The 16,533-nt window shown below is 44.2% G+C and overlaps 1 protein-coding gene across 1 annotated transcript in view; it reads left to right on the forward strand.

Annotated features, from left to right (window-relative positions):
• Positions 1 to 15,932, forward strand: part of PPIG (peptidylprolyl isomerase G) — a 49,660-nt gene extending 33,728 nt beyond the window's left edge. The window contains exons 12-13 of the mRNA XM_088468979.1: positions 8,593 to 8,729; positions 13,672 to 15,932. Coding sequence (XP_088325105.1) covers positions 8,593 to 8,729; positions 13,672 to 14,866 — 1,332 coding nt within the window. The 3' untranslated portion in view covers positions 14,867 to 15,932. The remainder of the gene's footprint in view (positions 1 to 8,592; positions 8,730 to 13,671) is intronic.
• Positions 15,933 to 16,533: the final 601 nt, after the last annotated feature.

A 16,533-nucleotide genomic window follows, 5' to 3' on the forward strand; every position in this document is an offset into this window, starting at 1 on the left:
CTGTTAAAAAAAAATAAAAAAAGAAATTGTATCCTGCTGGGCAGTTCGCTCTCTAAAGAAGGTGGAGCTAAACAAAAGGTTTCCTTGTTCAACGTGTAAAGCAAAATTTTCTCATGCACTTTCTGACTGGCGGTGGTCTGTGCATAATGCACTGCGGATGCTCTAAGTAACCTTGCCTGTGAGTGTGTCCCCACCTGTGGATACATCAGCTTGCATGGTGATACTAGCTGGGGCTATGTCGGAATTGTCACAACAGCTGGAGTCTTCAGACATGTACGGCATCCTACTTCTGCTAGTCTGTCTCTGGCTCCGCTACTATTGGGACAATCCGCCTTTGGGGTTGGCCTTCTGCGGTCCCTATTTTCAGCTTGTCCAGCCTCCCTGGGCTCAGGAGTTGGCACGTTTGGTACAGAGGTTAGTGCAAGTCTCCTCTGGAGCCTCCCTCCAGAAACTGGTGGGACATCCAGACAAAGTGGACAGCAAAAGCATACATTCTTGGCTATCTGACAATCCAGCAGGATTCAAATCTGGAGAGTTAATTTCAGAGCGAAGAGGAAGATAAACATCTCGAGGAATCTGACTTCGTAGTGTCTTCAGTGATGGAAGAGGATTCTGCTGAGACTCAGGGTGTGGAAGCTTTAATCAAAGCTGTCCACCAGGTGGTGGTACACATCTCCAATGCAGATTCCCATGAATCTTTGGAAACCTTTTTAAAACTAAGGGTGGAATTTAGTTAGCCCTGATAATTTATCAGGGGTGGGAAAAGGTGGTAAACTTGGGCTTTAACGTCCGGGGCTATTCAAGTACAGCCTTCTTTTCTTCGGGGGTCGTAGGGCTCCACAGGGAGAGACATTGGGGTGTAGGTGGGACCTGGAGGACCGGACACTAAGTGCAAAGCTTTTCAATCCCAGGATGCTCGGATGCTTCCCCCTATACCCCGCCCACAGCCTGAGGGCACTTCAGTTTCGTTGGTGTCCGGCAGGAGCTGGACCACCATTATAACAGGGGTCTGCATTAAGCAGCACAAGCTTTAATTTTATGATTTCATTTACTTTTTATTTTTTACCAAACGGGCGAGAAGCACCAGACTGTCCTCCAGACGTCTGTGCTGCCGCCCCATCACCCCTCCGCGGCTGTGACACTAAGCCTGTGCTAGGTATTCCCAGCGGGGCTCCGAGGGGGACTAGCTAGCAGGCTCCTCGGACCCCAGACTGCAGCCCAGAATCCAGGCGATGGGTAAGGTGGAACCCTGTTTGCGGGGACCCGCGTCCTAGTGCAGTCTTGCCTCTGGTCTCAGGAGGTGCTGATGTGGACACTGGCTCGCCCACTACTCCACTAGACCAGCGGGGCATAACGATACTGGCGCAGAGGCATATTATAAATGCCAGCGGAACCCGGTGGTTAGCGTCAGCCAGGGGATAAGGCTCTCTCCCTGCAGCCCCTCCCCCAGCTCAGGGCACCATTCCACTGCGGTCTTTGGTGTTCCTTGAGCTGCTCCTCCCTCATTCTCCATGGCAGCCATTTTAGGCAAGCAGGTCTCCAGGAAACGCTGGGTCCAGTCTCCCTGTATACCTCTGCCACGGGCCAGGTTTTACAACGCTATATTCTTCCAGCCACTGTGGTCTGTGTAGTTGATTTTAGTGCCCATTGCAGACATGTAATTTTTCTTTTTTTTTTTCTGCGTTGGTATGTGACTTGTGCTAGCGCTAATCTCTATTTTCTATACTGTCAGTTTATACCTGTCCCTTGTTTCTACTATATCCTGACATACTAAGGTATTTGGGGGTTCACTGTACCTCACATCTGCTATTGAAGTGTGAGGACTATCACATACTAAATAGCGCAGTTTAACACTACACCAGGGCTTTACAAAGGTTTCTAAAATCTAGGAGTCAGAATGAAAGTGTAGGAGCCAGACCCCCCCCCTTCCCCTGGTGCAGCATTACTGAGCACCTACGCCCCGGGCAACCAACCCCCATGGCCACACCACTAAATCACCCTTCAGCCTCCATCAGACTCAACCAAGGCCCTGCTGCTCCAAAAAGCCATTCAGTCCTTACTGAAATCAGGAGTAATAATTGGGTCCCCTCCTCACAATGGGGCCAAGGGCTATTATTCTACTCTTTTCTTAGTTCAGGTCAATTGGTCTAATCTTCCTATCCTCAACCTCAAGTCTCTGAACAAGTTTATCAGGGTGCCAATCAACATCATGGAAATTCGAGTGCCAATCAACATCATGGAAATTCGAGCCATCTACAGAGCTTTCACTCTGGCCCAGAATATTCTGAAAAACAGGCCAGTACAAGTACAGTCGGACAACACCACGACTGTGGCCTACCTCAATCACCAAGGGGGCACTCGAAGTCAGTCAGCAATGACAGAAGTGTCCCGCATTCTCACCTGCTTTTGTATGGAAACCCTCCATTCTATTATCCTAGCTATGGAGCCTGGGGGTTTATGGTATCCCTAGACATTCAGGACGCTTACCTACATGTACCTATAGTGCCTTCTCATGAACAATATCTCTGGTTTGCTACACTGCAGCAACATTGGTAATTACAGGCTCTGCTGTTTGGCCTCTCAACGGCCCCTCAGGTCTTTACCAGGATTATGGCAGTTATGGCGGCCTCTCTTCGTCGTCAAGGGATCAGACTGCTCCCATACTTTGAGGAGCTTGCCAACAGCAAGAAATCGTCTGAGACTCTACACCGCCATCTGCAAGTAACCATTGCCTTTCTACAAATGCACGGTTGGCTGATCAACTGGAAAAAGTCTTCCCTGACACCTTCTTAAAGGATGGTACATTTGGGAGCCCTCCTGGACTCTCGAGCAGACATTTCAGCACTGTAGCACAGACTACGAGTGTAGATTCACTCTGCAATGCGGGCCTTGGGATAAATGGTATCCACCTTCGACATGGTGGAGTTCGCCCAGTTTCACTCCAGGCCCCTCCAACACCTGATCCTCCTCCAGGTGGAACGGGCTACCCCATCTGCTCAAATCCCAGATGATGAGCATCCCCCCAGAGGTTCGCCTGTCTCTAGCTTGGCGTTTACAGAGTCCCCATTTGAACCAGGGTCGTCCCTTTTGGATCCCGGACTGGGCTTTCTTTACCACGGACGCAAGCCTCCGAGGGTGGGGCGCAGTAACCGGCAAGCACTCCTTCCAGGGCCGATGGTCCCCAGTCGAGGCAGTGTTGCCAATCAACATCATGGAAATTCGAGCCATCTACAGAGCTTTCACTCTGGCTCAGAATAGTCTGAAAAACAGGCCAGTACAAGTACAGTCGGACAACGCCTACCTCAATCACCAAGGGGGCACTCGAAGTCAGTCAGCAATGACAGAAGTGTCCCGCATTCTCACCTGGGCCAAATGCCATCTCCGCGGTGTTCATCCCGGGGTTTCTCAATTGGGAGGCGGATTTCCTCAGCCGTCACGACGTGCATGCAGGAGAATGGTCACTACATCCAGAAGTCTTTCAGCTTCTGGTGGACAAATGGAGTCTTCCGGAGGTGAATAGCATGGCTTCCAGACACAACAGCAAACGTCCAATTTATGGAGACAGAACAAAGGACCACGATGCGGCCTTCATAGAAGGATTGTCTGGGAAATGGAACTTCCATTTAGTATATCTATTCCCTCCAATATCCCTGCTTCCTCGAGTGCTTTGAAAGTTCAAACAGGAGTTCAGTCATATTAATAGCTCCGGCCTGGCCCAGACGTCACTGGTACTCCGATCTTCAAAGGCTCTCCATAGACGTTCCTCTTCGTCTTCCTCTACGAGTAGACCTATTGTCTCAGGGTCCATGTCTACATCCGGGCCTAGCCCGTCTGTCTTTAACGGCTTGGCTCTTGAAACATTCTCCTATTGGCTAATGGGTTTCAAGCGCTGTGGTCCGTACCATGCTAGAAGCGTGTAAACCAGCCTCAGCCAGGATTTACCACAGAATATTGCATACACATTTCCAATGGTGTGCTCCAAGAAACTGACCCTCTGGTCTTTAAGGTTTGTAGAATGTGCTCCAAGCACTTCAGGAAACTCCATTCGGACCCCTGAAATCAGTGGATCTCAAATAGCTCACTGCAAAGACTGTTTTCTTCTGGCTATAGCATCTGCCCATAGGGGTGCTTTCATGTCGCTCTCCCTTATTGATATTTCATCAGGACAGGGCTGTTCGTCGAACACGCCTGGACTTCCTTCCCAAGGTGGTTTCTCTCTTCCACCTGAATGAGGAAATTGTGGTTCCAGCCTTTAATTCACCAGACCTCTCGGCAGGTGAAATCTCTTTGGATGTGGACAGTGCTCTAAAGATCTACGTGGACCGTACTGCTTCCATCCGGAAATCGGACTCTCTTGTCCTATATGGATTCTACAAGAAGGGATGGCCAGCTAACAAACAGACTCTGGCCAGATGGATTCGCAATACTATCTCACAGACCTACATGCAGATGGGTCTTCCTGTGACGACTACAGTCTCTGCTCATTCTACTCGCTCTGTGGGTCCCCTGTGGGCAGCCCGGCATGGCGCCTCAGCTGAACAGCTATGCAAGGTGGCCACCTGGTCTTCTCTCCACACCTTTCATATAGGTTTTATGTCTTTGGTACATTTGCCTCTCAAGATGCGTAGGGTTCTTCTATAAGCTCAGGAGCATTCCTGCCCTTGAACAACTGCTTTGGGACATCCCCAATGTCTCTCTGTGGACTCTGATGGGAAAAAAAGGAGTTATGGTAAAATTTGCCTTGGTTAACGCTTTCTTCGAAGCCCTGACGCTCCTAGCTTCTTTGGGTTTTCTTTTCCTGGTTACTTGTTTCCTTCTCTGTGTGAGTGTGTGATTCCTCAGTGTACCAGTCTTCCTTCTTGCCTATCCTGCTCCTGCCTCGGGCTTGTTAACAAAACTGTAGTGCCCTAAGGCTGTGGACGTGGTATAGTGGGAAGGACCGGAGCATCCTGGTATTGAAAAATTGCTGTTGGTATCCGGTCATCCAGGTCCCACCTACATCCCAATGTCACCCTGTGGACTTCGAAGAAAGAGAGTTAACCAAGGGTAAGTTTTACAATAACACACCTTTTTCTCTGCAAATAAATTATCGGTTATCGGGCATTAACACACAGAATCCGGGAGAAGTTCTCGGACCCAGAGTATGTGTTTAACCCACTGTTTGCACCTGATAACAGGCTAATTATCTCGTATATCTTTTTGGGTCTGCTCAGACCCTAAAACAAATACGCATTAAGTGCAGTACTGCGAGCTGCCTTCGGGTCTAATTGGATAGCCCTGGGGGATCAGTTCATCTGCGGTAAATTACCACAGCTAATTGAATTTCCCCCAAAGCATAAGCAACCTATTACCTTCTCTTCTTTTCAGTTGATGGATTTTTCTGTCTTCAGCATGGCTGCTTCTGGAACGCAAGTTCTAGATCTCCAGGCGCATGTTAGCTCTGTCTGCAGCAGGAAGCAAAACGAGATAAGTGGGAATCTCCTCCCTTGGTGGATCCCTCTATTTCCTGACTATCAAGATAGACTACTATCCCAACACCCAGTGCTACCTCTCTGAGATAGCTCAGATTGAAAGCTGGAGAATACTCAGAAGTCTTATTACATGGCCACGGATATCTCTCTTCATCCCATTCTAATCTCTGCCTGGGTCAACAAGGTGGTTGAAAAATATGTGGATCTGCTATCCAAAGGATTACGCTCAGCTATCCCTCAAGCTAAACTTCTTCCACTGGTTGAACATATTAAGGAGACTGCCACTTATTTAAGAGAAGCTGCCATAGATGCAGGCCTCGTCTGCTATAAGGTTTCGGCTGCTGCCATTGCAGCTTGAAGGGCTGTATTCCTGATATCATGGCAGGTGGATTTGGTGTCAAAGTGCTCCTTAGGAGCTCTTTTCTTTCCTTGTGAAATCTTATTTGGGCCCAAGCTGGACAAAATAATTGCTTTTGTTTCAGGGGCAAGAGTTCTGTCTTACCCTCCTCTTTGACAAACCAAACACGGTCGTCTTCTGGCCCATCCTTTCGTTCATTAACAGTTTTGAAGTTCAAAATACCTGGTTTCCTCTACCACAAGGGGAAGTTCAAAGGGTCATCAGTCATGGCTCGTCCATTGAGAAGATGCCAAACCTTCAAATAAACCATCAGCATGACTGGCTGACCACCCACATAAGGGATCCTATGGTGGAAGCATGTCTCTTGCATTTTCAAAACATCTGGTGTCAAACATATTCCAATTACTGGGTGAGAGGTATCCTCTCTGTAGAATACAAGACGGAATTTCTAGGTTCCCCCTCCTCTGAGGTTCTGATCCACAGGGTTCCCGGCCTCTCATCAGAAATGGGTGGCCTTGAAGGAAGCGGTAAACTAACTTCTTTCTTCCAGGGTGGTCATCCCAGTCCCAATAGGCCAGAGATCCTTACTGCAGTCAGAAATAAGGAATTCACATTTTCATATGAGCCCTTTCTTTTGGCCTTTCCTCCACCCCACAAGTATTTACCAAGGTAAAGGCGGTAATGGTGTCAATTATGGCTCACCTTTGGTTGTTGAGGGTGACTGTCACTGGCTGACACTTTACACTCAATCTCAACAAGTCCAACCTGACTCTGTCCCAGAGATTACTCTTCTTGGGGAAGATATTTGACATGTCCTTGCAGAGGATTTTTCTCCCTCTAGACAAGATACAGGCCATCCATTTACTAGTAAAGTTGGTTCTCAAGCGACTGACGGTTTCCATCCATTTGTGCATGTGCCTATTGGGGAAACTTGTCTTCTCCTTCAAAGTAGTTCAATTCAGCAGGTTCCACTTCTGGAAGCTTCAGTTGGACCTGCTCTCTAAGTGGGACGGCTCTCTCCACCTGTCCAGGGTCATAATTACCTTTCCCCTCAGATCCAGTCTAACCCTCCTCTGGTGGTGGACCTCTGATCATCTCCTCCACTTGGGTCGCCACTTAACAATCTGGAATTGAACGTTGGTGACCACGGACACCAGTCTCCGCGGGTGTAGTGGTACTGTAGATCAGTTTCAGGGACAGGAAGCCGCTCCTGCAAGGGTGTCCGGTAAAAGTCCAGTTGGACAACACCACTCTGGTTACATGCATCAATCGGTCAGTCAAGCGTACTTTTCCCATACCTCCATTTTTGTAAAGACTAACTTAAGGAAATAATAAAAGAAATATAAGAGTTTGGCCAGCCACTAAGCAAGCAATCTCTTGGTGGATCCGAGAGGTTATCAAACAGGCTTACATTTCCAAGGGCCGGCATGTGTCTTCTCGAGTTTCAGCCCATACCATTAGGTTGGTGGGTGCCTCTTACCCACAGATCATGGGGCTTCTGTGGAACAGCTGTGTCAGGCTGCCGCCTGGTCTTCCATACATACCTGTGTCAAATTCTATTGTGTTAACACCTTTCCAACCCAGGTTACCACCTCTGGGTGCAGGGTGCTTATGGTATCCACAGCACGCTCCTTTCCATAAGGACTGCTTTGGGACATGCCCAGCGTTAATCCAGTGTACCCCAGTGGATGAAGGAGAAAAAGAGGATCCTTTTCTCCGATTCCATGGTGGACGCTTGGCACTCTCCCTGTTTAGTGTCTCTAGTTTTTGGGGGCTGTTGCTGCCATGTGTTGTTGTGACATCTTTACACACTTAGTCGATGGATCTTTTGATGGATCTTTTCCTTCCTCATGTTCTACCTACATTCCCTCTTTGGCTTGGTTAACTACACTATGTAGACAAGTGATTTGACACTGACCGCAAATAGATCAACAAGATTTTGACGTCCGTACTTTGTAGGTCCACCACGTGCAATGATTACTGCAGAGACCCTTCTTGGCAAACTGTCCATAAGTTCCTGGACAAGAGCAGGCGGTATGTTTTGCCATTCCACCTTAAGTACAGTGACCAACTCTGACACTGAAGGTCGAGTCGGACTAGAACACACCAATCACTCCAATTCGTCCCAGATATTCTCAGTGAGGTTAATTTATTGACTCTGAGGTGGTCAGGCCATACGGGTTACCGAATTTTTTTTGTATACTAGTCCAGCATTGCCATGGAAACATGACAGGTGGCATTTCATCCTGATAAAAACATTTGTTTCCATAGAGCTGCAAGTGCATGGGCCTTCCTACAAAGTGTTCTTGTGGAAACATCCACATTCGTTGCCATTTGGAACTCGTGTGCAGTGGTATGCATTTCGCTTGTGCGAAGGTGTCCAATCACTTTTGTGTAAAGCTGAAGAAACACTACCTTCACCACATGTGACTCCATCATGGCTTGATGCAGATTTTAAATGCCTGACAATTTAAAATGCCTTGATTGTCCATACACAGTTTAGCCATTGTACAGCCTAGACCAGTATTTATATTCTATGAACTGAATAGACACCTTGGCAATATTTAGTGAAGAGGTTCCTCAGGGATGTAGTAGGATACATATTGGGTTGTTGCCTTGACACTGTGTAGGGTGCACTTCTAGTCAGTTATTTAATAAGTTAATGGTCCAATAAGCAATGTAGGCGCATTGTATGTTATAGAAGACTATTTATTTTTTTTACTTTTTTTTAATTTATTTATTTTTTTATTTCATCTCTTCTAGCGCTATCGTACCCCCTCGAGATCTAGGTCAAGAGATCGATTTCGGAGAAGTGAGACTCCCCCACACTGGCGGCAGGAAATGCAAAGAACACAGAGAATGAGATATTCTAGTGGAGAACGCTGGATCAAGGGTGACAAGTAGGTTCTATTGCCTTACATGAACCTATTTACTTGCATTTCCAGTGATTTTATATAAGATGGCTCACAGTAGCAGCTTTCTTCTGGTCAGTGGTTTGCACTGATTTACTACATTGTCAGTTGCTCAGTGCGCTGGGCTGATATTGTCAGGTACCTTTTAATTAAGACAAACAAGTAGGCAAGTTGACAGATGAGTGCGGGCAGTAAGCGCTTCCATTGCATCTCATCATGCAGGAGAAAAGCTCCCATTTCTACGCAGTGTGTCTTAGTGATGTAGAAATCGGAGATATCTGCTCTGTCCCTTGCATTGAAATGATATGGTAAAAAATAAATTAAATTAAAACTTTGCAGCCTAAAAGGTGTTTTGGGAGTCTCCCTTTTCTTGGTATCTACATTTACTTTTGGCGCAGAAAGAGTGTATCTGTCTAACTATGTATCGGTATTGGCATATGTAGTTGATAGTTGTGGATTGTCAGAATAAAATACATTTATTATGGCAAAACAAAAGAATAAAACAAACATTGCAATATAATCAAAATCGTATGTATATATTCAAAACGCATGCAAATCCCAGTTGGTGAAGAGGGTATTGTATAAAACAATTCCATATTAAATGAATAAAATAAATGCCTCTGATTGGTAATGAAGGTGTAAAAAAATTTAGTCCCATAACGAATTATAGTAATTAGGGAAATAGTGTATTTGCAACCCAGATAGATCATAGCACAGATCCTAACATAGCTGCACCACAGCCATACAGTCAGATAGCGAATGTCAATTGAGTTATTTTGTTATCCTTATTCAGCAAATGGCTCAGCAGTAATATTTAAAGTTATCGACGATATGTTTACTTGTTTCAGTATGGCATTCGTCTTTTCACAATTTTGTCCGGCGGCCATTATGTCCCTGCTTGCCCTTAGCTCATTGAGGTCTGTCCGAGTAGCGTCCCTTTCGTCTCCTCGCGTCAGTCGCGCAGCTTAGGTGGAGAGGCGTTGCTCTCACTTCCTGGATCCAGTAAGTGAGAGCAAAGCCTCACCACCTGTGTTGCACAATTGCGAGGAGAGGAAAGGGATACCACTCAACTGTACAGACTTCAATAAGCTAAGGGTATGCAAGGAACATAATTTCCAGAACAAGGTTTCTAACAAGCGGAATGACGCGCTGGAACCGGGTGTACATCTTTGCTTTTAACTTTCAATATTATTGCTTGAAGCATTTACAATCTCAGCAGGCTAATTTATATAGCTTAACATCCAGTGACCTATCGCTGCACAGAAAAAGGATTACAAAATAAATGTTATTTGACACATTCGCTATCTGAATGTACGGCTGCATTATTGCAGCTTAGTTATGATCTGTGCTATCATTTATATGTATTGTAAATACACCATTTCCCTTGAGTTTAGCACCTTCATTATCAACCAGAGTTATTTATTTAATTTCTTTGGAACTGTTTTATAGAATACCCTCTTCGCCGACTAGAGGGATTTGCACTCGCTTTTAAAATAACCAAACAAGTTTCTTAATAAATTTATCAGAGTAAAAGCTGCCCTCCTGACAGAGGGTCTCTGGTGATGAATCTTATGAGGTGGATCTATATGGTTGTGATGCAGGGCAGGTCCCTTAGTGCATACTGCTTTGAACATGCAGTTTTTAAACTTGAATTGGAGAAGCATATAACATCCCAGCGTTTCTCAGCGCACACACCTCTTTGTTTAAGAGTGTGACCTTTCAAATTGAATTTCAGTAAGTGATTCTGAGCAAACGATTCTTGGACGGTGACTTGTAAGTTGTTTTGCACTTATCTTCTAACAGTCTTTCTGCCTTTTAAATTGCTGCAGCTTTCATATTTTTCTACATTTCAGAGGTTTTTTAGTTATCTGCATGTGCTTATGTTGGTTGTGTCTCATTGTCCTCTAATTTCTTTAGACACACACATACACACCCTGCGGTTCATTCAGCCAGCTTATAAAATTTAGAAACATCCGTCCATGCACTAAGGACTATGTGATTGTTAGGAAGGAGGGCAAATGTAGCTTATTTTTAGTGTACATGCTATGGCCGTCTTCCTCTGTTCCCTCACATCAGAATTGTTTTGCATCCAATACCTGCTTTTTATTGGAAACACCACTTTGGAAGGCCCTAGAGCTCAGGTTCTCAGTCTGTCCTCAGGACCTCAAACAGTGCATGTTTTCCAGGTCTCCTCACAGAATCCCAAGTGAAATAATTTGCTCCACCTGTGGATCTTTTAAAATATATATCGGTGAGTACTGAAATAAACCTGTGCACCTGCTGGGTGACCTGGAAAACGTGAACTGTGTGGGGTCTTGAGGACCGAGTTTGAGAACCACTGCCCTAGAGTGTCTATCCGGAATTGGTATGAAATACCGCCGGCCGCATGGTTCGATTCGCGGCAGCCCGACAGATGTACAGATCCCAACAGCGCTGGAAATCCCGATCGTCCTCAGGTAAGTAATAACTAACCTAACCCTCCTTAGGGGTGCCTAACCCCAACCTCCCTCCCCCCCCAAGTGCCTAACCCTAATCCCCCCTGTAAGCGCCTAACCCCCCCCTTTCCCTGCTGCCTAAACCTGAGTCCCCAGGGGGGGTAACTAACCCTCCCTCCCCCTAGCCTAACCCCCCGGGTGCGCTAACCCTCCCCCCCGCGGCTGTCCACTCGCGGCGCCCGACATCCCTTCGATCAGGAAAATGACAGGCGTCTAGATATAGATACCTGTCATTTAACCCACGCCGGGATAAAGCAGTCAGGAAGCCGGCTGTCGGGATCACATCAGCCAGTTTCCCGATTGCATCCAGTCTATCCTGTGATTTAAAACAAAAAAAAAGTTCCAGCAGTGCAGTCTGGTTTATCTTAGACTTTTTGGCGCATTCGGTTTGCCAAATTTATCCATAAGAATGTTGTGCTTTCTATACATCATTACGATTTCGAGCTCTCTTCTAAAGCTACCTTATGTGATCAGAAGCCAGGCACTCTCCCCATGTTTGTCTTGTAATACAGTGCATCTGGAAAGTATTCACAGCACTTCTGTTTCCACATTTTGTTATGTTACAGCCTTATTCCAAAATGGAATACATTCATTTTTGTCCTCAAAATTCTACACACAGTACCCCACATAATGACAACATGTAAAAAAAAAAATTTAAGATTTTTGCAAATTTAATTTAAAAAAAAAAAAAACTTAAGAAATCACATGTACATAAGTATTCACAGCCTTTGCTCAATACTTTGTTGATGCACCTTTGGCAGCAATTACAGCCTCAAGTCTTTTTGAATATTAGACCACAAGCTTGGCACACCTATCTTTGGGCAGTTTCGCCCATTCCTCTTTGCAGTACCTCTCAAGCTCCATCAGGTTGGATGGGAAGCGTCGGTGCACAGCCATTTTCAGATCTCTCCAGAGATGTTCAATTGGATTCAAGTCTGGGCTCTGGCTGGGCCACTCAAGGACTTCCACAGAGTTGTCCTGAAGCCACTCCTTTGCTAGCTTGGCTGTGTACTTAGGGTCGTTGTCCTGCTGAAAGATGAACAGTCACCCCAATCTGAGGTCAAGAGCACTCTGGAGCAGGTTTTCATCCAGGATGTCTCTGTACATTGCTGCATTCATATATCCCTCTATCCTGACTAGTCTCCCAGTTCCTGCTGCTGAAACACATCCCCACAGCATGATGATGCCACCACCATGCTTCACTGTAGGGATGGTATTGGCCTGCTGATGAGCGGTGCCTTGTTTCCTCCTAACATAATGCTTGGCATTCACGCCAAAGAGTTTAACAAAATTCTCTGGTCTGATGAGACAAAGATTACTCATGGTCTGAGAGTCCTTCAGGTGCATTTTGGCAAACTCCAGGCGGGCTGCCATGTGCTTTTTACTAAGGAGTGGATTCCGCCTGGCCACTCTACCATACAGGCCTGATTGGTGGTTGCTGCAGAGATGGTTGTCCTTCTGGAAGGTTCTCCTCTCTTCACAGAGGAATGCTGTAGCTCTGACCGAGTGACCATCAGGTTCTTGGTCACCTCCCTGAATAGGGCACTTCTCCCCCGATCGCTCAGTTTAGACGGCCGGCCAACTCTAGGACGAGTCCTGGTGGTTTCCAAACTACTTCCATTTATGGAAGATGGAGGCCACTGTGCTCACTGGGACCTTCAAAGCAGCAGATATTTTTTCCGTACCCTTCCCCAGATTTGTGCCTCGAGACAATCCTGTCTCGGAGGTCTACAGACAATTCCTTGGACTTCTTGCTTGGTTTGTGCTCTGACATGCACTGTCAAGTGTGGGACCTTATATAGACAGGTGTATGCCTTTCAAAATCATGTCCAATCAACTGATTTTACCACAGGTGCACTCCAATTAAGCTGTAGGAACATCTCAAGGATGATCAGTGGAAACAGGATGCAAATGAGCTCAATTTTGAGCTTCATGGCAAAGGCTGTGAATACTTATGTACATATGATTTTAGTGTTTTTTTTTTTTTTTATTTAATTAAATTAGCAAATATCTCAAAACTTTACGCATTGTCATTATGGGGTATTGTGTGTAGAATTTTGAGGACAAAAATTGATTTATTCCATTTTGGAATAAGGCTGTAACATAACAAAATGTGGAAAAAGTGAAAGGCTGTGAATACTTTGTGGATGCACTGTACTGTATATTTAAGTTAGTCTTCATTCTAGCACCCTGCACCTGTCACAACCTGTGCAGTTCCTCTATCCTGTCTGGGGTGTCGCTCTCTGCTCTGGTGCTTCAGCTGAGTGTGCTAGAAGCACCAGAGCAGAAAGCTACACCCAAGGCAGGAAAGATGAACTGCAGGGGTTGTGACAGCTACAGGGTGCTAGAATGAACACTATTTAAGTGACAGCAATTTGTACAGTCCAAACAATACTATATTTATAATTTATGGAGTATGTGTTATTTCTTTGTAGAAGTGAATTAAATGACCAAGACAATCAGAAGAGCCCTGTGCGAGGAAGAGAGCGTACACAGTCTGACCAAAGACCAATGTCCAAGAGTCCCCACAAAAGAGGTGATCATGGGAAGAAGATTAAAGAGGCAAAATCAAGTAGCAAAGACAGGGAGTCTAAGAAAAATCCTGAGAATGAGGAAAAACGCAATAAAGACTGGAGTCGAAAAAGGATAAAATCAGAAAGCCGGAGTGAAAGTAAAGAGAACTCAAAAAGCAATAGGGATGCAAAGCATGGCAAACATGATGACAAAACCAGGTCAAGAAGCAAGGAGCGGGGACATGAAAAGGTAAAAGAAAAAACTAGACACTCAAATAACAAAGTAAAAGACAGAAGTAAAAGTAAAGAGAGATCCAAGCACAGTACATCAAAAAATGAAAGTGCAAGGAGCAAGAGCAGGGAGCGGGCGCACAGCAAGAGCAGGGAGCGGGCGCGCAGCAAGAGCAGGGAGCGGGCGCGCAGCAAGAGCAGGGAGCGGAGCAAGGAGGAAGACAAAAACAAAGATAGGCATGAAAAAACAAGAAGCAAGGAACATGAATCTGTAAAAACAAAAAATAGATCGAAGAGAGGTAGGAGCAAAAGCAGAGAGAATAGCAGAAGGGCCCGGTCAAGAAGCAAGGAAAATGACAGAAACAGAAGTCGAGACCATGCAAAAAGTAGTGATAAAGAGGTCAAGAAAAAAGGCCAATCCAAAAGTACAGATCGAAAGGAAACTCCAGAAAGATCCAGAAGTAAGAAAAGTCTGAGCAGAGACCGCTCTAAATCTTCAGAACGAGAAGCTGCTCAAAGTAAAAGCAAAGACTCCTCTAGGAAGGTGGAAAGTAAAAGTTCTCAGAAGAAGAATGCTGATCGTGAAAGACCTAAAAGGAAGCGGTCTCGGAGCAGCAGTACAGAAAACAAACATGCCAGGAAATCTAGCAGAAACCACATTAGTCCAGACTCCAACACAGTGCATAGTACTTACAGAGAGGAGCAATCATCCCACCGAAGGAGTCGAGAAAGGGACAAGGCAAGAACTTCCCATGGCAAGGATACCAACAAAAAGTCACTGAGTCGTGAGCGGGATGTTTCACACACAAAAGAGAAAAAAAATAGTCAGTCAAGTCCCACGTGTGTTGACAGTAAAAATGAGAAATTAAATATAATTGCTACCTAGATTTGTACTTGAGGGACATTTACATTTTTTTTTATTTTATTTGGGGTTTTTTTTTTTTTTTTTCATTAAACAGATTTTGTTTTGATATTTTTTGGGTCTGGATCATTTGTATTGCTGAAGTTTTAATAAACTTTCGATGAAAGAATTTTAGGTGTAAAACTGTCACCCATTTTTTTTTCTTTATAGAAATTAGAGGAGGGTTTTTTTTCCGGTGTTTTGTTTATTTTTATCCCTAGTTGGTAACTGAAAAAAAAATGTACTGTAAGGAATTTTTAAAAACAAATGCATGTATTCTTCGTACTAAGATAAAATCATGCTATTTAAGGCATACTGAGATCCTATTGTTATCCTTTTGTGATAGCATGGTAATGTAAAATGGCACTGTTAGATTAATCAATAAATTAGCCTGCTCTTATAGGCTAATACCTCCCAAACTGAAAATTTAATTTTTGATGTAATTCGGTCACCTAACATACGATAGTTTACATAATGTTGCAGCATTCAGATGACTCCTTTTAGTCTTCTATTGTTTCAAGCAGAAAATCTTCCTCCTGCTGAGGACAGGCCTTTCTCTGTTCTAAGCCCCTCCCTGGTGGTACTTCTTTGGTCTTAACCCCTTCCCTGTGATCTTCATTTGCAAGAATGATGCACTGAAAGCCCCGTTTAATGTGGATCGCCTGGTTCCACCAAAAACTATTTTTTTTGTTTACTCTGGCTAGAATTAGGCTTTAATTCTTCAATATGACAAACATCAAGTATGTTTACAAATATATATTTTTTTGGTTTAATATGACATTTTTTCTGTTTGAAGTATAAAGCTTGTTTATTGTTTGTTTTGTTTTTTTGTACAAAAATCCAATGCCATTGTAACTTCAATGCCCTTGCAAATGTATATATTCGAACTATTAACCTGTTAAAGATAACTGAGCACAGAGTCTGTTTTGTTAACCATTGTATCATGGGGTTTAAATTTCCCACAATATGTTCTGCTGAGTAAAATGTCTGTAGTAATGGTTACATATGTTTTTAAAATTGAAATCTTACATAAAAAAACGTTATCTCCTTCTGTTTGGAACTCCTGGAATTTATTTGCGTAATCTTGTAGGGGAAGAAAGACTAATGCTACATTTTGCAAGTTTGTGGCATAGGCATTCAAGTAGTAAAATAAATATATATATATATATATATATATATATATATATTTATTCATATTCTCTATATATCTATTCTCTATATATCTATCTCTTTATATCTAGTAGTGATGGCCAACAGGAGGCCCTTTAAATGTCACGTGGGCCTTATTGGTTTCTTCTTAGTTTGACAAACCAATCCAGCTGTATGTTGACTGACATAAACACTGCTTTATACTGTGCATAAGACTCTAATCTCAAAATGTGATCTCGTACTTCAAGGAAATGTGAGACCGAGGGCCAATGGAAAAACTTTTCATGTCTCTTTAAATAAGGAAAGAAAAAACCCTTTCCTCACCACTGCTTAAAATGTTTAATTTCTTTTACAGTATGTAAATGACCGATTTGCTTCAATTGTATTTTCTCATTTGTTATGGGAGATAGTTGTCTTGTTTCAGAAGTTTACATATAATTTATACTGTCAATTTGAAAGGGATGCCCACCTCCACAGCATATGAACTAGTAATTAGTTATTTA

Source organism: Taudactylus pleione, unplaced genomic scaffold (genome assembly GCF_031769625.1).
Source record: "Taudactylus pleione unplaced genomic scaffold, aTauple2 ptg000004l, whole genome shotgun sequence".
NCBI classification, from domain to species: domain Eukaryota; kingdom Metazoa; phylum Chordata; class Amphibia; order Anura; family Myobatrachidae; genus Taudactylus; species Taudactylus pleione.